General features: G+C 37.1%; 2 protein-coding genes across 8 annotated transcripts in view; one reads left to right on the plus strand and one right to left on the minus strand.

Annotated features, from left to right (window-relative positions):
- The window catches only part of LOC306848397 (DNA-binding protein RFX2-like), a 63,499-nt gene extending 46,163 nt beyond the window's left edge, over positions 1 to 17,336 (plus strand). For 2 of the 6 annotated variants that reach the window (XM_079382916.1, XM_079382919.1), the window contains 12 exons: positions 1,050 to 1,231; positions 1,469 to 1,588; positions 2,417 to 2,538; positions 2,662 to 2,780; positions 10,867 to 10,979; positions 11,865 to 12,022; positions 12,138 to 12,235; positions 13,119 to 13,268; positions 13,375 to 13,583; positions 14,316 to 14,469; positions 15,237 to 15,279; positions 15,376 to 17,117. In XM_079382916.1, coding sequence (XP_079239042.1) covers positions 1,050 to 1,231; positions 1,469 to 1,588; positions 2,417 to 2,538; positions 2,662 to 2,780; positions 10,867 to 10,979; positions 11,865 to 12,022; positions 12,138 to 12,235; positions 13,119 to 13,268; positions 13,375 to 13,583; positions 14,316 to 14,469; positions 15,237 to 15,279; positions 15,376 to 15,485 — 1,578 coding nt within the window. In that variant the 3' untranslated portion in view covers positions 15,486 to 17,117. Of the gene's footprint in view, positions 1 to 1,049; positions 1,232 to 1,468; positions 1,589 to 2,416; positions 2,539 to 2,661; positions 2,781 to 10,866; positions 10,980 to 11,864; positions 12,023 to 12,137; positions 12,236 to 13,118; positions 13,269 to 13,374; positions 13,584 to 14,315; positions 14,470 to 15,236; positions 15,280 to 15,375 lie in introns of all 6 variants that reach the window. The other 4 variants (XM_079382917.1, XM_079382920.1, XM_079382915.1 and 1 more) reach the window with 3 other exon arrangements.
- LOC306848393 (F-BAR domain only protein 1-like) overlaps positions 17,091 to 21,116 on the minus strand; it is a 44,090-nt gene continuing 40,064 nt past the window's right edge. For both annotated transcript variants that reach the window (XM_079382907.1, XM_079382908.1), the window contains exons 21-27: positions 20,996 to 21,107; positions 20,752 to 20,907; positions 20,533 to 20,665; positions 19,473 to 19,669; positions 19,222 to 19,286; positions 18,502 to 18,669; positions 17,091 to 17,551 (exon numbers count right to left, since the gene is read on the minus strand). In XM_079382907.1, the coding sequence (XP_079239033.1) occupies positions 17,523 to 17,551; positions 18,502 to 18,669; positions 19,222 to 19,286; positions 19,473 to 19,669; positions 20,533 to 20,665; positions 20,752 to 20,907; positions 20,996 to 21,107 (860 nt within the window). In that variant the 3' untranslated portion in view covers positions 17,091 to 17,522. The remainder of the gene's footprint in view (positions 17,552 to 18,501; positions 18,670 to 19,221; positions 19,287 to 19,472; positions 19,670 to 20,532; positions 20,666 to 20,751; positions 20,908 to 20,995; positions 21,108 to 21,116) is intronic.

The following is a 21,116-nucleotide window of genomic DNA, read 5'->3' on the forward strand; positions in this document are numbered from 1 at the left end:
AGTGACTCTGAGCTCTTGAGTCCAGAACATTCACATCTAATTGTAGACAGACACCTCAATTTAAGGCTATGAATATTTACAATTATACAAATATCCATTTCTTGCGTCAGTGCTGAGATGAGACTGATATAATGCTGCTATCAGTGTATCAGTGAAGGGCCTAATTCGATCCTCACAGATCGGCAATTATTGGTCCCTCTCGCTCATTTTAAACAGATGCATTTAAAACTCCCTCTCCCATGTTGTTCCTCAATTATCAGGAGGCTTGCTTGGAATCTGTCCCTACAAAACTGCCCAAGAAAGGCCTTTAATTTCTACACACACCCCATGCCTTGCATGTTTATAAAATATTTGACTAAATTTTTATAATCCATTCATGTAACTTTTTTAAAGAAATGGTTCAGTTTTTTTTTACCCAGCCTCATGTTGTTTCAGTGTTGTTAAAACTGTTAAAAATGGTGTGAATTGATATAAAGGTAAGATAAAATAGAAATATTATAAATAGTAAATGAACATTAGAAATGTTGCTGACTACAGCAACTAATTATTAGTACTATTACTAAAATGATTACAAAACTGAAATAAAAATAAAGCTAAATAGAACTATTTAAAAAAACAAACTAATCAAAAACATAAACACTATTAAAAAATAAAGCACAATTTCACTTAAATAAATAAAAAGTTCAACTTTAATAAAAAAAGCTGAATCAAAATAGTAATAAATACTGTAGTATGTAAGTAATGCTAAAACAACACTTCCAAACTTTTGACATATTGTCTTCTATAGAAAAGAAAATAAGAAATTGAGTAATATACAATACAGTAGGTTTGTGTGAGGAACATAAAAATGTATTTATTGATTCACCAAAAAAAAAAAAAAGTTATTCACTAAAAATCTTGAGGGTGTTATTGTCAAATGAATATGGTAATTAATATGAAAAAGCAGTATGTATGAAGAAGTGTAATGTGTGGTTTTGTTTATGCTTTTATTTTGTGTGAAAACTGAAGAATTTAAGCTTTTAAGTTTTATTCATTGGCTGTGTGTACAGTTGCAGTGGCTGTTGGACAATTATGAGACGGCTGAGGGTGTGAGTCTGCCGCGGAGCTCCCTGTATAACCACTATCTGAGACACTGTCAGGAGCAAAAACTGGATCCGGTTAATGCTGCCTCTTTTGGCAAACTCATCCGATCTGTCTTCATGGGCCTTCGCACACGCCGACTTGGCACCAGGTCAGACTACACCTCCAAAATATAGCACAAAAGAAAAGCACAAGCCAGTCTTAAACCCACAGCAGCACAGAGTAGAACATTGAGTGGATTTACTGCAGACACTCATCTAATGCTTAAAGAATGATCATGAGATGATGGACTGAAATAAATGACGTTCAGTCTCAAACTGTGGTGTGTTCTTGATGGAATAACAATGTGGTGGCTCATTTTGTCTGTGTGTGTATGTCTGTGTCTTAGGGGGAACTCAAAATACCATTATTACGGTATTCGTCTGAAGCCTGACTCACCTCTCAACCGCTTGCAGGAGGACTCGCAGTACTTGGCAATGAGACAACAACCTGTCCATCAGAAACAGAGGTGAAATAAGCATTCCCTTTCTCTCCTTCTTGCTTGCATGCAATCTTTATCTCATATCCCAGTCACTTCTTCTTTGCCATCAGGATATGTGTGTGTTTGTGTGCATGTCTCACTCAATTGTTCAGATCCTGCTAGAGCTTTGTTTTTTGTTTTTCCTCCGTTTAAGTCAGTATGTAATTGATTCCCACATTGGCCGAATAAATGGACACTTCAGACCAGGGTAAATATAGTTCATTAAAAACTAAAATAATTAAAAATAAATAAATAATTAATTAATTAATAATTAAAACTGGAAAAAACATTTGTCACTTGACACAATATATTTCAAGCGAAATAAAATAAAATAAAATTCAGACTAATTTTATTTTAGTTAGTTGCCAAATTAGCATTTCTCATTTTCTTTTAAATTTGAAGTGCTAAAATAATTAAAACTATAAATAAATATTATATTATATAGACAAAAATGATAAAAAACCGCTAAATTACTAAAACCTTCTCAAAAATTGAAATGAAAACAGAAACTATAAAAATAAAAATATTATCTCAGAACATATCTCATGATACTATTATACTCTGTAATACTAAAATAACACAGAAATTAGTTGAGAACTTATTTTAAGTAATTTAATAATTAAAACAGTCAGATTTAAGTGTAAGAACCACTTTTTTTTTTTTTTGCATTTGCGAATGCACAGAACAGCTTCATATTGGACACTGGCTCTGCACCTGATGGAAAATGGTCTTCTGTCTTTCTCTTAGTCATATCCTCTATAATACCCAGTAGTGAATTCTACATTTATTCTTCCTGTTGCTATTTCCTGTATCCAGGTTTAAGCCCTTTCACAAGATGGATGGGATGGGGGACAGTCTGAACAGCGGCTCCCAGCACTCGTCCAGCACCCCTGAGCAGAGCGTGGCGGCACAGAGTCAGCATCACCAGCAGTACATTGGTAAACCTCCTCCATGATAAGATTTAATAGACTGGATTTTAATTTACATACAATCACATCAAAATCATTAAAATAAAGGAACAACAAACTCTAAGCGTGCATGTTTTGTGTATGTTTTGGCAGATGTGTCTCACGTCCTGCCCCCCTTCCCTTCCCCTGATCTGGGCTCCTGTCCTCTGCCTGAGTCAATCAGCACGAACGATGTGAAAAGCCTACAGAGCAACTACAGGATTCACTGTGAGGTATTGCTTCACCGTTTTCATGGAAAGGAAGCAACTCCTTAACAGCTATCTTTAGAAAATTAAACAGAAAGCGGAGCTGAGGTAAACTCTCGCACACTGTATACCATTTAATAATTTGAAAATAGTGTGCAAGTAAAAATAATGTAAATGTGTATATGAATGAATCGGCATGTGAATGAGAGTACATATCATATCAAGTACACAAAAATGTACTGTATGATTATTGAATAAGAATGTTAAAGAATTAGAGTAATGAATTAAATGTACCACAGCAAATAGTTACACTAATCTATCCAAGCCAGTTTCCTTGCAACAATGTATCACATTTTCCACCATGAACGTGAGCCTTGTTCTTACAGGCAGCTAGAAGAAGCGAAACCAAGCACCTGCAACATCTCTTAGAGAATGACCTTGTGTGAAAAATGTTCTTTCATAGCCTGTGAATATTTTCTGTTATGTGTCAGAGTCTCTGTTGAAGTTAATTTGTTAACTGCATTATATTTAACTATACATTTATTAATTTTGACATTTTATAGTCATTTAATTCTATTTTGTGATTTTCTAAAGATTTAGAAAACTTGAGAACAGTCTGAAAGTCTGCAAGAACCTCAGCAGGACTGTCCGTGTTTAATACATAGACACAAATTAATTATAAAATATTACTACACTACCGTTCAAAACTTTGGGGTCAGTAGGTAAAAAAAAGAGGAAAGAAATTAATACTTCAGCAAGGATGCATGAAATTGATCAAAAGTGACATTAAAGATATTTATAATGCTACAAAACATTTTTTTTTTTCAAATAAATGGTTCATTTGAACTTTCCTGAAAAAAAAGGATCACAATTTCCACAAACAGTATTAAACACAACTATTTTTAACATAACATAACAAAAATGTTGACCACTAAATAAGCATGATTTCAGAGGGATCATCTGATAGGAATAAAATTAATTTTAAAATATTGTAAAATGGAATAATAGAATAGTTATTTTGAATTGTAAAAATATTTCACTTCTTAAGAATAAAACTAAATAAGACACTTAAAAACATTTAAAAAGCTTACCATCCCCAAAGGTTTTAAATGGTAGTTTATATGTATAATAACAGCAACAACAATAATAACTAGAATGTACATTTCCTGAAGAAAATGTGAGTGGGTGCTTGCAGTGGAAAAACTCGCCACTCAGTTGCTAGGGTGTAAGTAGTATTTCTATGTGCTAGAATGGAAGATATCCCTCTTTGGATTTTGGTTGCTAGGGTACTCTGTTTGGTTGCTAGGGAGTGGCTTGGCAGCTGCCAATCATGAAACTCCAAAGGCTTCTTGTCAGTATGAATGATATAAACCAACTCCCATGCCTCTGTGAGATTCAGAATGGAAGATATCCCTCTTCAGATTTTGGTTGCTAGGGTACTCTATTTGGTTGCTATGGAGTTGCTTGGCAGCTGCCAATTATGAAATTCCAAAGGCTTCTTGTCAGTATGAATAATATAATCCAATTCCCATGCCTCTGTGACATTCAGAATGGAAGATATGCCTCTTTGGATTTTGGTTGCTAGGGTACTCGGTTTGGTTGCTATGGAGTTGCTTGGCAGCTGCCAATGATGAAATTCCAAAGGCTGCTTGTCAGTATGAATGATATAAACCAACTCTCATGCCTCTGTGACATTCAGAATTGAAGATATCCCTCTTTGGATTTTGGTTGCTAGGGTACTCTATTTGGTTGCTATGGAGTTGCTTGGCAGCTGCCAATGATGAAACTGCAAAGGCTTCTTGTCAGTATGAATAATATAAACCAACTCCCATGCCTCTGTGACATTCAGAATGGAACATATCCCTCTTTGGATTTTGGTTGCTAAGGTGCTCGACAAGGGTTGCTAGGGAGGGGCTAGGAAGTGTTGAGGTGATTCATGATTGGCTGTTTGCTGCCCCGAGTCAAATGAGACCACCCTCATATTTCTATGACAATTCAGTCCGGAGATATCCCTTTAATCTCTTTCAATGGATGTCTATGGAACTTGTTGCTAAGGTGCTCTAAATGGTTGCTAGGACGTGGCTTGATAGCTTCACAATGATCCTGAGAGATTGATTGGTCGTCTGAGTAAAATGAGCCCGCCCCCTTGTCTCTATGACACTGTGATCCAGAGCTATGTTCAATACAAAATCCCTATGCAATTTACCATAGTAGGTGAAACGCATGCATTTCATGGGACGTCCTGCTCCATAGTAAGTCAATGGGAAATTTTGAGCAGCTCCTGCCCCCCAGGAGTGCAACTTTTACCCCATTGTGAGGTATGTTCTTACAGAGCCTGCCAGCCTCTTCAAATATGGCAAATCACAAGTTTCTGTGAAATCCTCGCTCTGAGCTATGACTCGTCAAAGTTTGTCGCAATGTTAATTCTATGGGATTTTTTGGCCGCTTTTTCGCCTCTGCGGTGAACACCGTACCCCCGATCACTTATAAAAGTCATAGCACACCATTCCTGAATATTCCGCACAATTTGACGCCTCATTCGTGGGTCTGTGACAAAAGCTGCGGGAGGAGTTACGCGCCAAACTTTCGGCGGAATAAAGAAAATTTAGCCTTTGGCAAGCACCCACTAATAATAGTTGTAGGAGTAATATAGTAATAGCATAATGCTTTGTAAAGTATGATGGCTCCTAAAACTATAAAAAAGAATCTGTTCTTTCTGTGACTATATTATCTTCAGAAGTTAGTAGATAAAGAATTTAGTATTCAAGAAAGGAAGCAACTCCGTATTTTATGTGCTGAAAAAGACACACAGACAAAATATTCATTTTCAGAGAGATTAGATTTCTTCCCTGTGAGCTTCCATAATAAAATGTGTTGCTTCATCACACTCCAGAAAGTGAAGTAAATATAATCAATTCATAATCCTAAACCTTATATAGAACAATTTTAATCACAACAACCTCTAAGTTTTACTTTCAGTTTCAGTGTTTTAATGAAAGAATAAACGGCACTTCATTTGTGTTTGCAGCAGTTTAGCTGCAGGCAATGAGGAACTGTGCAAAAGGAAAAAGCCTGTCTCTGCTGTTGATGGCCTCTTTCTTAGTATTCCACCTCCCTCTCGTACGTTCTCCTGACGGAGTTTATAGTTTGACATGTTCTTTCAGAACGCGGCTGGTCTCATTACAGTCGGAGTATAGCACTGCTCTCGATATTTTGACAGATGGACTCACCCCATCTTCATTTCATAGCTCTCACTTTTAATGCCATTTCTGCCATGTTAGAGCTCTTGTTTTCTTTTTCTCTCTCTCTTTCTGTCCCTCCCCGTCCACTGCACACCTTTTTGTTCCCGGGCTTCTTTCATCTCTCAGACTAGGAGTTTTCAGTCTTTCCAATTAACCTTTTATCCAGCAGGATCTTTGCCCTCCAGCTGTGGCTTTTTTGTGTGCTCCTCACTCCTGACAAATAAGTATAAAAGTAAAGAGCATTAATTCTGCCACACAAATTATGAACTTATCGTTCAAATGGAAGTGATTCTGTATTCTGCGTATCTTTTTTCACTCTCGTTAAACTCATATGTGACCCTGGACCACAAAACCAGTCTTAAGTCGCTGGGGTATATTTGTAGCAATAGCCAAAAATACTTTGTATGGGTCAAAATTATTATTTTTCTTTTATGCCAAAAATCATTAGGACATTAGGTAAAAATCATGTTCCATGAAGATATTTTGTAAATTTCCGACTGTAAATATATCAAAACTTAATTTTTTATTAGTAATATACATTGCTAAGAACTTCATTTGGACAACTTTAAAGGCAATTTTCTCAATATTTAGATTTTTTTTTTTGCACCCTCAGATTCCAGATTTTCAAATAGTTGTATCTCAGCCAAATATTGTCCTATCTTAACAAACCATACATCAATGAAAAGTGTATTTTCATGTATTTATTTAGCTTTCAGATGATTTATAAATCTCAATTTTGAAAAATTTATCCTTATGACTGGTTTTGTGGTTCAAGGTCACATATAGGTACATCTGAAGAAATTTTAATATCATGAAAAAGGTCAATATATTTTGTCACTCATTTCTGAAAGTGAAACCCATATATAGAGTGAAATATTTCAAGCCTTTATTTCTTGAAATTTTGATGATTATGGCTTACAGATAATGAAAACTCAAAATTCAGTATCTCAGAAAATTAGATTAGTGCTGTCAATCAACTAAAAAATTTAATCGCGTTAATCACAGTCAAGAACTGTGATTAATCACGATTAATCACAAATTTTAAATACTAGGATTTATCTGTAAATGTGTTAAAATAAAGAAATGCATGACAAACTAGTCTAACCTTTCACACCTCTGCCAGGTATGAGACATAACTTAATCCTTATTATTCTTTTGTTTTTCAGCCATTATCAGCCTTTATACTGGCAATAAAACGTTTGCCAAGCCTTATCACTTCAATCCCAGTATACATTTGCCAAACTATTATCAAAAGTATTTCTAAATAAATACAACAAAACATTTTCTTGCGAACTTACATGAAGTATTATGACAAAATGCATTATGAAGACGAATTGGACCTGTTCTGCAGGTGCATTAGAGGCTAACATTAGCATCATGCTGCATAAGACAATTTATGAGATTAATAGTACACTTTTACTCAGAACTCACTTTAAACCACCATCGTGTGTTTGTAATAACTTCCTTTTGTGATCACGTGTATATATACACTTTGGGCGGCCACAGTACATTATAAAAGTAACCCCAAAAAACCGCAACCCACGGCTCTGTAATTTTTCCAGCGAAAAATTTTTGAAAATTTTTGAAAATTGTATTTTTATGCGGGAAAACCGCGAGCCTGGCAACACTGGTTCGCTGTACCCTTATCACATATGAGTATACATATCGCTCGCGCACTGTCGCACACACTCGCTCTCCGCATTTGCTTCACTTTCGTCTACCCCGGCACCTCATTATCACACAATCCCTGCGTCCCAATGTGCATACCATCCACCCTATCTGCCTACATAGTATTGAAAATATATTGAAATTGAAAATTCCTAATATCACATAGAATTTAGGATGGATAGTGTGCACATTGGGACGCAGGCAATGATAGATTACCTTCCGCGCTGCGATGACAGCAAGAAGTTGGGGTCAAACCTTATCAAACAATTAATTTGCGTAAAAAAAATATTAACGCGTTAATTTTTAGATTAATCGCATGTTAACGCGTTAACGTTGACAGCCCTACATAAGATCAATAAAAAAGGATATTTTAAACAGAAATGTCAGGCTTCTGAAAAGTATGTTCATTTCCATGCACTCAATACTTCCTTTTGCCTCCTTTTGCATTAATTACTGCATCAATGCGGGGTGGCATGGACAGACAGTCAGCCTGTGGCACTGCTCAGGTGTAATGGAAGCCCAGGTTGCTTTGATAGCAGCCTTCAGGTCATCTGCATTGTTGGGTCTGGTGTCTCTCATATTCCTCTTGACAACAATACCCCATACATTCTCTATGGGGTTCAGGTCAGGCGAGTTTGCTGGCCAATCAAGCACAGTAACACCATGGTCATTGAACCAGCTTTTGGTACCTTTGGCAGTGTGGGCAGGTGCCAAGTCCTGCTGGAAAATTAAATCAGCATCTCCATAAAGCTTGTCAGCAGAAGGAAGCATGAAGTGCTCTAAAATTTCCTGGTAGATGGCTGTGTTGACTGTGGACTTCAGAAAACACAGTGGACCAACACCAGCAGATGACATGGCAGCCCAAATCATCACTGACTGGAAACTTCACACTGGACTTCAAGCAACATGGATTCTGTGCCTCTCCAGACTCTGGGACCTTGATTTCCAAATGAAATGCAAAATTTACTTTCATCTGAAAAGAAGACTTTAGACCACTGAGCAACGGTCCAATTATTTTTCTCCACAGCCCCTCTTACGTTCTTGCGTTGTCTCTGGTTCAAAAGTGGCTTGGTTGCCCTTTTCCTGAAGACGACTGAGCGTGGTGACTCTTGATGCACTGACTCCAGCTTCAGTCCACTCCTTGTGAACCTCTTCCAAGTGTTTGAATCAGCTTTGCTTGACAGTATTCTCAAGCTTGCGGTCATCCCTGTTGCTTGTGTGTCTTTTCCTACCCAAATTCTTCCTTCCAGTCAACTTTGCATTTAATATGCTTTGATACAGCACTCTGTAAACAACCACACCTTTCAGTAATGACCCTCTGTGACTTACCCTCTTTATTGAGGGTGTCAATGTTCGTCTTCTGGATCATTGCCAAGTCAGCAGTCTTCCCCATTATTGTGGTTTCAAAGAACAAGAGATACCCGGAATTTATTCTGTAGGGATGGTCATTAATTGAAACTCAAATGTAAATATTCTAATATTTTGAGATACTGATTTTTGACTTTCATGAGCTGTAAGCTCTAATCATCAAAATTAAAACAAAAAAACTTTTGTTTTGTTTTACTATATATGTAATGAATCTAAAATAAATGAAAGTTTTAGTTTTTGAAATGTTACAAGATAAAATGAACCTTTTCACGATATTCAAATTTTTTGAGATGTACCTGTATTGTATTAAGCAGGTTTTCCGTTTGTTCAACACAATCACAGGCAATCGGAAATGTAGGTTTTTGTGTGTTTAATACACATTTATGTGCAGTGGGATTTTGGACCAATAAGATTTCATCTTGTATATAGGGCTAAAAACACGTTTCCATCTTTGTTGCCACAGTTTTGTTAGTGCCTTTTTCTGTTAAAGAAGCCAGAGGTGTTCAGCTGGGATCAGGACTTGGCTTTCTGCAGATCAGTTAAGTTCTTCCACACCGACTGAATCAATCTTGTCTTTTTGAACCGTGCCTTATACACAGAGGCGCTGTCATGTTAGAATAGAAAAGGGTCCTGTCCAAACTGTTGCTATAAAATTAGAAGCACACAATTCCCTAAAATATCATTATATGCTTAAACATTAAGATTTGTACTCATAGAAATGACTAAAGTAGTCAAACGTGTTCATTAGAAGGGGGTGACCCAATACTTTCGGCAATATAGTGTATCATAATATATAATCTTATCATATGATAAGATTTTGGTCATATCGCCCACCCCTACTTCAAACTTATAAGTAGAAGCAGAGCAACAACATTGCTGATACATGTCAGGAAGTCACATTTCTACGCCTTTAGTGCTGCCTGAATTGGCTGTAAGTTTGTTTATAAACCAGACTTTTCAGAGTTTACAACTGCAAAACACTTTAAAAATCATCGACTCGTCCTCTAGAAGCAGTACTGTAGTGCCTTTTCCCTCTTTTGACAAAGGTAAGAAAGCTTGTTTGTCCAGGAAAGAGAATTTTCTCTCTTTTTGTTTTGGAGTGCTGTGTTTGAACTGTTGCTGGGGCAACGGTAAACAAGGTTGCCATGGTGACCTGGCTGTGGAAGTCAAAACATAGCATGTGACCGGCGAGAGGAGGGGGGGGGGGGCTGTGTAACTGGATACAAGAGTGTGTCCTCATCGAGGAGAATCTGAGAGCTGAGTGTGAATCACTGAGACAAACACACTCTGAACTCGCCACACTCTCACTTCTGCTCTCCAATAAAGCAACGACATTTACTTTTGTTTCTGCGTGTCACCGTTTGTTAAAATACCATCCTCACCACACATAAACTTCCTTTTCTGGACATAAAACTCAGTATAAGATCAGTTTTTGCATGTGGTTTATAACAATGAAACTGTTTATATAAGAAGGTGGATTGCCGTCAAGATGGGTGCTTCTGAATGAGTGCTGGCTGTTTTCATAATTTAAACTGCGAGGTGGACGGTGATGTCGTGAGTGGGCCGTACTTGAGATGATCTAGTTGTCTATGCCAACAGGAAAGACAAAATGAAGACACACTCATTTCACTGATGCTATCATAACTTGTATGGAAGCTTCTCAAGATGCTCTTGAAGCCACAAAAAAAGTCATCCGTGTTTTGCGAGGGATTATAGTGGTGTTTAATGTCAGATGTGCATTTAAAGTATCTGGAGGAAATGCTTTTGTGTTTGAATGCCTTTATGCATGGAAGCATGTTCAAACTTTGCATTTAAAATTGATTTCTCTCTGTCAGGCTACTCTGGACGTAGTGATGAACTTGCAGTTCCACCTCATAGAGAAGCTATGGCAGACCTTTTGGTATTCAACAGTGCCATCTAGTGACGGAGCCACTACCATTCCTAACAGGTGCCGTAGTCATGTAAACCTTCACATGTTCCCAGTCATGGAAAACCTGAAAATGTCTAGAAATGTTTTAAATGGTGATTTTTCAGGCCTGGAAAAGTTCTGGAAATAAGTCAAATCTTAGAACGTCATGGAGATCTCTGCAGTTATATATACATTTTTCTAGTTTTGATCTGCTCTGAAATATTCAGAAGCTACACCACCATTCAAAAGTTTGGCGTTGGTAAGATTTTGTTTTTGAAAGTCTCTTATGCTCACCAATGCTGCATTTCTTAGTTACAAATCCAGTAAAAACAGTAATTTTGTGAAATTTTATTACGATTTAAAATGACTGTTTTCTATTTTAATATTTTAAAATGTCCATTGTGATGGGAAACCAGTCTTCACTGACACATGATCTTTCAGAAATCATTCTAATATGCTGAAGAAACATTTCTTCTTATTATCAATGTTGAAAACAGTTGTGCAGCCTTTTATCTTTCTGTAAGCCATGATAGTTTTATTTTTTATAAATTCAGGATTTCAGAACAGCAGCATTAATTTGAAATTGAAATATTTTGTAGCTTTACTGTCAGTTTAATGCATCCTTGCTGAATAAAATGATTAATTTAGTAAGAAATGAAAAACAAAATAAGAAAAATTTATAAATAATAATAATAATAATAATAAATTATTATTATTATTATTATTAAAAAAAAAACTGAGCCAAAACTTTGGGACTGTAGTGTAGGCATTGCAGTTTCTGAACGAAACATTGAGGGCTTCTTTGGAAAATTTATATACATTGATTAATGTAATCCTTTCAATTATTTTAAAAGATTTAGAAAAAAATAAGCTGTTATGCTTAAAATATGCTTGACTCAAAGATGCATATTGTGTATTGTGCAGTGAAGAGGATGTGGAGGACATTAGAGGGTTCCCCAGAGAGAAGCTGATCGCTCTGTGTAAATATGAACCAATCAAACAGTGGATGAGGAGCTGTGATCACATCCTGTATCAGGCATTGGTGGAGATCCTCATCCCTGATGTACTGCGGCCTGTGCCCAGTTAGTATTTATACATATACACACACTTACTGTGACCTGTTCCAGGGTCAGTGTTGCTGCTGTACTGTAAGCAGAATGTTTGAGTGCATGACTGATGGGAAATATGATCCTGCAGGCACCCTCACTCAAGCTATCAGAAACTTCGCTAAGAGTCTGGAGGGGTGGCTGACCTCAGCCATGAGTGACTACCCACAGGAGATTGTCCGCACTAAGGTATGTGTGTGTTTCTGAAAGGATGCAATTACTGAAAAGTGTTCTCCAAATCAGACACAATTATAGGAAAACAGAAGTTATGAAAAAAAAAAATGAAACTAAAAAAATTAAAAATGTTTGGTATATGTATACACACACACACACACACATATATATATATATATATATATGTGTGTGTGTGTGTGTATATTATATATATATTTTTTAATATATCTTGATTTTGTAAAAGAAATTCTAAAATTCTATTTTATAAATGCTTCTATAAAATTCTATAATAATTATATTCCATATATGCTTCTTTTTTTCAGATAATGTGAATTAAGCAATACGGTAAAAACTGTAATACTGTTCAAATCTTTTAAAATTCAAAATAAAATAAAATTTAAAAACATGTAAATAAAAGAGAATGAATAAATTAATAAATGAATGAAAGGAATAAATGTATTAAAATACACACACACACACACACACACACACACACACACACACACACACATATATATATATATATATATATAACAATAAATGTATATGAAATATATGCCTGTAATGGCAAGACTGAATTTACAGTTATGAATAGAAAATTCAAAAGAACAGCTTTTTTTTTGTAATAGAACTCTTTTGTTATACTATAAATGTCTTTTACTGTCACTTTTGATCAAATTAATACACCTTTGCTGAATTAAAGTATTAATTTCTTTAAAAAAAAAAAGCTAACCCAAACTTTTGAATGGTACAATAGTGTATATTAAATAATACGTATGCTTGTGGATTATGCCTGTGACAATATGAAAGTGTTTAAATGTAACCTTGGTGATTCATTCCATACAGGATGGGAGGTTTAGATATTTTTGTGTTTAATGTTTTATTGTCACCTGCGCAGGCAGCAGTAGTGAGCGCGTTTGCGCAGACCCTGCGCCGCTACACCTCTCTGAATCACCTGGCCCAAGCAGCACGAGCCGTCCTGCAGAACACGTCCCAGATCAACCAGATGCTCAGCGACCTCAACAGAGTGGACTTTGCTAACGTGCAGGTCTGTCTCTCTCATCACACCCCTCTGAATGTCAAAACCACTTTGACTTCCTGTCTCGGGTTCATGGATATGTTCAGCTCACCCTGCGTGTGTTCATTTGTTACAGGAGCAGGCGTCCTGGGTGTGCCAGTGTGACGAGAGCGTCGTCCAGCGTTTGGAGCAGGACTTTAAGGTGACCCTGCAGCAGCAGAGCTCTTTGGATCAGTGGGCCGCCTGGCTGGATAACGTCGTCAACCAGGTGCTGAAGCCCTATGAGGGCAGTACCAGCTTCCCCCGCGCCGCACGCCAGTTCCTGCTCAAGTGGTCCTTCTACAGGTACAAGGCTCTCTAGAAGCACTCATTTTACTCAAATAGTGCAGTGTTTCCAGTGTGTTTATTTCAGATCAATTTGATTGGGCCTCTTAAAGGAACACTTTTTTTTGGAAATAGGCTCATTTTACAACTCTCCTTGAGTTAAACAGTTGAGTTTTACCGTTTTGAAATCCATTCAGCCGATCTCTGGGTCTGGCGGTAGCCAGAAAAGTAGTCCCCAGCTATATCATAACTATTTACCTAGCTGAGGACTACTTTCAGGCGCTGCGTAATATCACTGCGCCTGCTGCACCCATAGTACGGCAGCAAATTTCCTTGATTATTACACCAGAATGAGAGTATAGTTCCTAGCCATATCAGCCTAGAAAATTGCAGCTTTTCATTTTCTGTCGGCCTTAGTACACGATGTAACTACAGAAGAGTCAAGCTTTAAATAGGAAAATTATCGAAACTCTTTGGTCATTTTTGAGCTAGATGCTAATGGTCTAATCTGATTCAATGATCTATGCTAAGCTACGCTAAAAGTGCTACCACCAGACCCGGAGATTGGCTGAATGGATTCAAAAACGGTAAAACTCAACTGTTTAACTCTAGGGGAGTTGTAAAATGAGCCTATTGCCAAAAAAAGTGGAGTGTTCCTTTAAGTGATCTTCTGAAGAGAGCTGATTGAAAGCACTTGGATCTGCGTCTGGTTGTGGTAGTTTGTAATGAAAGTCTCTGTTGCCCTGGTTTCAGCTCCATGGTGATCAGAGATCTGACTCTGCGCTCGGCCGCCAGCTTCGGCTCCTTCCACCTCATCCGTCTGCTCTACGATGAATACATGTTCTATTTGGTGGAACACCGTGTCGCCATGGCAACCGGAGAGACGCCTATAGCTGTCATGGGGGAGGTGAGGAGATCTGATATTTCAGACCTTCACGCGTGAATCTGATGCTTGTGATAGTGATAAAATAACAATAACTATATTTATATTTATTATTATCTATCGATCCACCCATAATGCATCCATCGGCCTGTACAATTAATCTTAATAATAATTATTTACGATATGTTAATTATATCCACCCATCCTAATAGTAATGATATTAATAATATAAAAACTTGAGTTATTAAATGATTATTATTACATTAATAATAATAATAGTAATAATAATAATTATATAGTAATATTTATATCCACCTGTCTGTGAATGAATAAGGCATTTCTACATTAATCTATACATTAATATTAATAACCATCGTAATAATGATATTAATATAACATTTTAGCAATTTAATATTAAATTATATCTATATTATATCTATCTATTTAAACATTAATAATGGGAAATTAAAATTTACTCTCTCTCGCTATATATATATATATATATATCTTTATTAATAATACTAATAATAATTATTATATTAATAAAACTAATTCTATTCACAAGTGATATTTGCTTTACACCTTACACTTTTGTCTTTCTGGTTAAGAAGTACACTAACTTTTATGACTTGTGTAAACATAATTTTCAAACAAATTTTGAATTGATTTGACATTATTTTCATTTTTGTTTAGATCATTGTTATAGTTAATAGTTTCTAAAATGTAATCAAATATGAAAATTAAACATAAATATGAGGTTTTTAAATTTGTTGTCGTCTTCACCATTTCAGTTCAGTGACCTCAGTTCCATGATGCCTTCACTCATGGAGAAAGGTAACAATTTTGATGCCAACTCAAACTTAGTTTCTGTCTCTTTTTGAAGATTCCTCTGCTCTGTATCCTACATCCTTCTCTCTTTTCCTCTCCCAGACGCCTCGTTCTCAGACGATCTGGCCAGCGATGGAGACATGTCAAGCATGAGCGAGCCGGCGGTGAAGAGCGAGAGAATCGAGATCAGTCCCTCCCTGCAGGAGATCTAAGAGCAGGACCACCTCAAACGGCTGCCGGTGGCCAAGATGATAACACTTATCTGTGAGGTTTTTCTGTATCTTGAGGGTACGTAGGTCTGTTTAGGGTCAGTGTGTGTCTCCCTCTCGCCTTTAGGTTTTCTGCAACTGTGAAACAAGAACGTGCTGGTTTTGTGATGTGTTTTTTTCATGTGCCATAGTCTTCTTTCAGTGCCTTAGATGAGAAAAGAAACACTAGAGCAGAACTGTCTCTCTCTTTCTCTTTGGTTTTCTCTCGTTCTGTCGTTCCCCTGGCCGTGCCTCTAACCGCAGAATGAATGTATCGTCTCAGAACCTCAGATGTCTAAAGCACCTTTTAAAGATGGTCACATTTTAGACTTTCTGCCTCGGCCGTTTCCTCAGGCGTAGATGCAACCTGCTGACCCCAAAGCTACCTGCTCGTCGACCCCAACCTGCTGCACATGCAAAGCCTTTTCAATGGCGTTTTGTAGATAAACCCCGGCCATATGAGATGCCTAGTCTATACCTCAACAGTTATTAGTTCTAACGAATTGTCTAACTTTTAAGTTTTATAAAAATCACTATAAAAGAGATTGAGTCGGTTTGTTGCCCTGAAAGCGGCCCGTTCTCGTTGGAAAGCTTTCGGGATGTACATACGCCTACTGTATTGATGGAGATTGCTCTGTTTTAGATGAACCCAAGCAGAGCAGTTCCCATCAAAACTGGTTTGTGAAACTTTTTGGTCTAGTTTTGTAATTAGCTGTTTGCAGTGGTTAAAAAGAGCCTCGTTGACTTGATATATTGAACGTACCTGTGTGTGAGCGTGCGTCTGTACACAAGGCCTTCTGAAGTAACTGGAAGTGAGTGTGTACTCGACCGGTTATGTGAATAGTTCTTGTCGTTTTAATTTTATTTTAAATAACGACTAAAAGAACTTCCTTGACATATTTAAGTAGATATTGTGTAAATGTTATTGCAAAAAATGTAAAAGCTACATAATAGCTAAAAGCTTTTTCTAGAAGATGTAGAAAACCCAAACTAGACACGTCCCGTAACAGAATATGCAGATTCTTACAGATACGCCTCATCACCTGGTGCTGTACATCTGATGTTTGAGTTTTCACGCTTGTAATGGAAACGATGTGCTTATATAAAGCTTGAAATATTTTCAGGAGAGATGTCGTTTTCAGGATCCGTTTGTAAATGTTTTGCTGAACCCAGTGGGGATCTTTACTGGTGCCTGGTAGCGGCCCATAACGGGCACCCTACATGTCCCTCTGCTATTTACAAAGATACGTTTCATTTCTACTAGCTTTGCGTTTGTTCTGAGAAGTGATTGGCGGATGTTTTCTCACTGTGGTTGGTTGGTTGTGAGTGTCAGGCTCTGTACTTTAACGCCTGTCATGGTTCTTTGCCTGTTGTGTGCTTTTGGGAAGGGAATTTGCTCATCAGATTTTTTTTTAATGCTTCTTGCTATGGATTATTTTTATGGAGGTAAATGCAATTCTTCTCACTACTATATTGATACCTTATTTTTGTGTCTTTAAAAAAGTCTTTATTTAGCCTCAACCGCTTAGTTCGACTGTATTTTGTACTGGTAAAAAGTGTAATAAATTTGTGTAAACCACTTGCTGTTTAATGATTGACCCAGACTCATTTTTCATATTAAACCTTTCTTGAATTCTCAACATATATTCTGTAAATATCAGAAGTTTACATCCATTATATATCTTCATACTTAGTCACAAATTTGCACTAAAAATGAAATGTACATCCAGTTCTTCAAACTTGAAATAAATGTGTGACTTGCGCTCTGAACAAACAATTCTATACAAATAAAAGTAGAGGCTGGTTGTGGTCCCTAATTCCAGTGCATACTTGTCCTACAGCAATGCATCATGGGTATTAGCGATTTCCCACATCACACTGTATATACAATATGATCTCTCCTCTTCAGGCCTGTAGCACGTGGACAGTTCCAGCGGCCCAGGGGGGTTAAAAAGTGCAAACGTTGTGCCTCTGTGATACTGAAGCAGTCACCATCACTGCTCACAAAGAACAGCCAGCCATGTATTTTCCTGTAAAACGATACAGATGAACATTAGAGTTGCTATCTCAAGAAAACACAGCAAACATGGGTCAATTTTAAAATATCTAAACGTCACCAATTCAACTCGTTAAGACTTGTTTTCATGGATTAAAAAGCAAATATCAAACCTTATTTTATTTGATCATTCATACCATATTTTAAATATTACCTGAAATAAAATAAATATGAACTAAAATAATAAACACATACATTTGTCATTTTAATTTAGTTTAACAATGTACTATAATATCTAAAACTGAAATAAAATAAATACTATTTAGACACTTAAACTACTAAAATTCACAAAACACAACAAAATTACTTGAACTTTAAAATTAAAATGAAAACTGAAAAAGTAAATAGATATATAAAGTATATAAATAAACTAATAGTATCTCAATTATTCTAAAATAATACATGATTAAGTTAATGTCAAGCTAAAGTCTTATGTCAAAAATACATCAATTATATCAAAAGCCTATATAATCATCTTCCTGCTGATTTTTTTTTGCAATTTACACTTAAATCGTTAAATATTTAAGCATTTTACAGATGCTTTTATTCAAAATGGCACTGCATTCAAAACATTTTTTTATGTTCATGCATTCACTGGGACATGAAACGTTCTACTGTTTGAGTTACGGGAAAAAAAACGTTATGTATGCACGTTATGCCATAAAATACATTTTAGAGAAGCTTAGCTTGTTGTGCTATGGTGACACTAATATAGACAAACAAAATCACAAACTTAAAAGTGCAGGAGGGAGCTTTATCTTAACTAGGATATCACAGAAACTTTTTTATTTTTTTTTTAAATTAGACCAGAAAGCAACCATCTAGAGAACATCCTAGCAACCACTTGACGACAAGATATTCGACTGAAGAAACAATTCTCAAATGAGCTGCTTTTGAGGGACAAAAAGTAGGTCTGGCTCCCACCTGTGGCAAACCTCTTCTTCACCAGCGACATGCGGTAGCGGCTGCCCACCAGCTCCACGTCCAGGCCTGAGAGAGACGCCCCCGATCCCACAAACTGCACAGCCAGGCTCGGGGGAGGACCGCGGGGCACCTCCAGGCACTGCCAACTGGCGCACAGAGTGCCAGACCCTGAGACCCACAAACACACACAAATTCACAGAGTCAGCATCAGCTCCTGGCTTCACGTGACATATGTGCAAGAGCCTTTTGAAATAAAAGAGCATCTTACAATATCCTAATGGTGACCACATATAAACACGTTGCTTCCAAAATGTTCACAGCACTCTCATGATGCTCTGTCTGATCATATGTATTCATAAGTTTGTTTCTTGGCCTCAGCTCTGAGCAGCCTCTCTTCCGCCCACTTCCCCTGAAAACATCTTGTGTCAGAACAGTGATCTAAACTCAGATCTACCAACGCTAAACTATATATAGCGAACTGCTTTTTTTCCCCCAAGAAGATCAATGCTCGTTAGATATTCTTTAGTTCCTCAATTTTATATCACTGTTGTTTGAAAAGTTCTAAAATGAAACTTGTAAACTGAAATTTCTGTCATTATTTACTCATGTTTTTTAATTTTTTTTTATAAAACTCTAAAAGAATCCAAATTTTTAAATCCTTATTAAAATATAAGCGATAAAAATGAAAGGTGAGGATGAACAGGTGGTGGCAGCACTGACCTTTGCTGTGATTTGTTGGAGAGAGGTTGGACAATTTCCATAGGAGTCGTCTTTCCTCTGTGTTCCTGTGAAACAACAACAAATAACACAGGTTCTCTTCATCTATCAGCTCTTTCATCACATATTCACTTCATTTTCTTCTTCTTTTGTTTCCATCTCTATAAGCAAACACCTAAACGTCAGTTGTCTTTCCTTGGAAACTCCCAGCACTGTATTATTAATGGAAGTCATTCACACACACTGCTTCTCACCAGGAAGCGGGCGGCTGGCACTGCAGGTCGGTGGCGGTGTGGTCGAGGGGGAGCAGCACTTGTACGGAGGTCAGCTGGGTGGCGGGGGCGGTTGCAGGACAGCAGTGGTAATCCAGAGACACACGGGTCACTGTTCCACTTCGCTGACACTCGGCCGACAGCAGGAGGGGCGCACGACCCGGATCCTGAGAGGACGCCTAGGACAGAATTAATTAAAAAAACTCAGATTAACATTTCAAAGAGTTTAAAAACATTTTCTAAGATGTGATCCATAAAAGGAATATTCTGAGTTCAATGCAAGTTAAGCTCAGTCGACAGAGAAGAATAAGAAAATATAATTTAGACTTAATTTAGTCCAATTTCTTTCCAGGGCACTAATAATGGAAGAAATTAGGGCCAATTTAGGGAGGATTTAAAAGCAGAAATGTGAAGCTTATAATTTTATACAAGCACGCACACTGTTTATACCATTTTATGCAAGCACTTCTACACTTTAGGGTAAGATTTTTGTCTCTTATGCTCACCAAGGCTGCATTCATTTGATCAAAATACAGTAAAAATGACAATATTGTGAGTTTTAACACTTTTTTTATAAACAATGTAAGTATTTGTCACTTATGATCAATTTAATGCATCCTTGCTGAATAAAAGTATTAATTGTTGAAAAGAAGAAATCTTAGTCAACCCAAACTCTGGAACAATAGTGCACACTAATTCTTCAGTTATTTCTACATTATTTGAGTAGTAAAGCTGTTTAAATAATCATTTTTATAGTCATTTAGGGTTTATGGTGTTATGTTGTTTAGCAAAGAAATTACTGATAAACTTTGTAAAGAAATGGTATGCAAGAACTACTAAAACAATATTTAACACTTACAGATTGGCGTTGATCACGGTAAGCAAGGTTTGTTTTTTTAAGAAAAGGAGGGCCAAGGAGTGAAAATTAATTTTGGTGTCATGTTTTATTCCATGTTGTACTGAAACATGTCAAATTCTTTTATGTACCATTAAAGCGGGTCATATTGTAATGCAAGCACTCGTTAGGTTTGTGTTGACTGACCTGGTATTTTAGCAAAGCCACATTGTAATAGGAGGCCTGCGGGTTGAGCTCTGCCTCTCTCTGCAGATGGAGTGTCAAGGCCGGCATGTTGAACCAGAAATCCTTGGTGTTCGGGTCACTCTGTGACGGGTCGCTGCAGGCACAAAGACCAAAAATGCTGTCCATAGAGCTTGTATTGAGCCCAGTCCAGGTCAGTTTTAGTGTTTAAAAGCATCATACCTGTAGAGTAACTTCTGGTTGGGTAAGAAGTGGTCCACTCGAGAGATGTTCACCAATCTGAAGCTTAATACTGGTGCGTTGGGGTTGGCGGTGAAAATGCGAATGATGCCAGCAGGAAAGGACATAGTGAGGTCGCCGGTGATCTTAACCAGACAGCTGAAACAGAAACACAGCAAATCACTTTAAGTTGGAGCTACAGTGTGATAAAAGGCTTTGTCCTCCAGATGGGGTAAAAGAAGCTCACCGGTTGTGTTCTCCTCCTTTGAAGTAGGCGTTGATGTACTCTGTGATGGCTGCGGCTACAGGCCAAGACTCCTGAGTACTCAGAGAAATGGGACTGGGCCCTCGAGACAAACCTGCAGGAT

Source organism: Barbus barbus (genome assembly GCF_936440315.1).
Source record: "Barbus barbus genome assembly, chromosome: 28".
In the NCBI taxonomy this organism is placed as follows: Eukaryota; Metazoa; Chordata; class Actinopteri; order Cypriniformes; family Cyprinidae; genus Barbus; species Barbus barbus.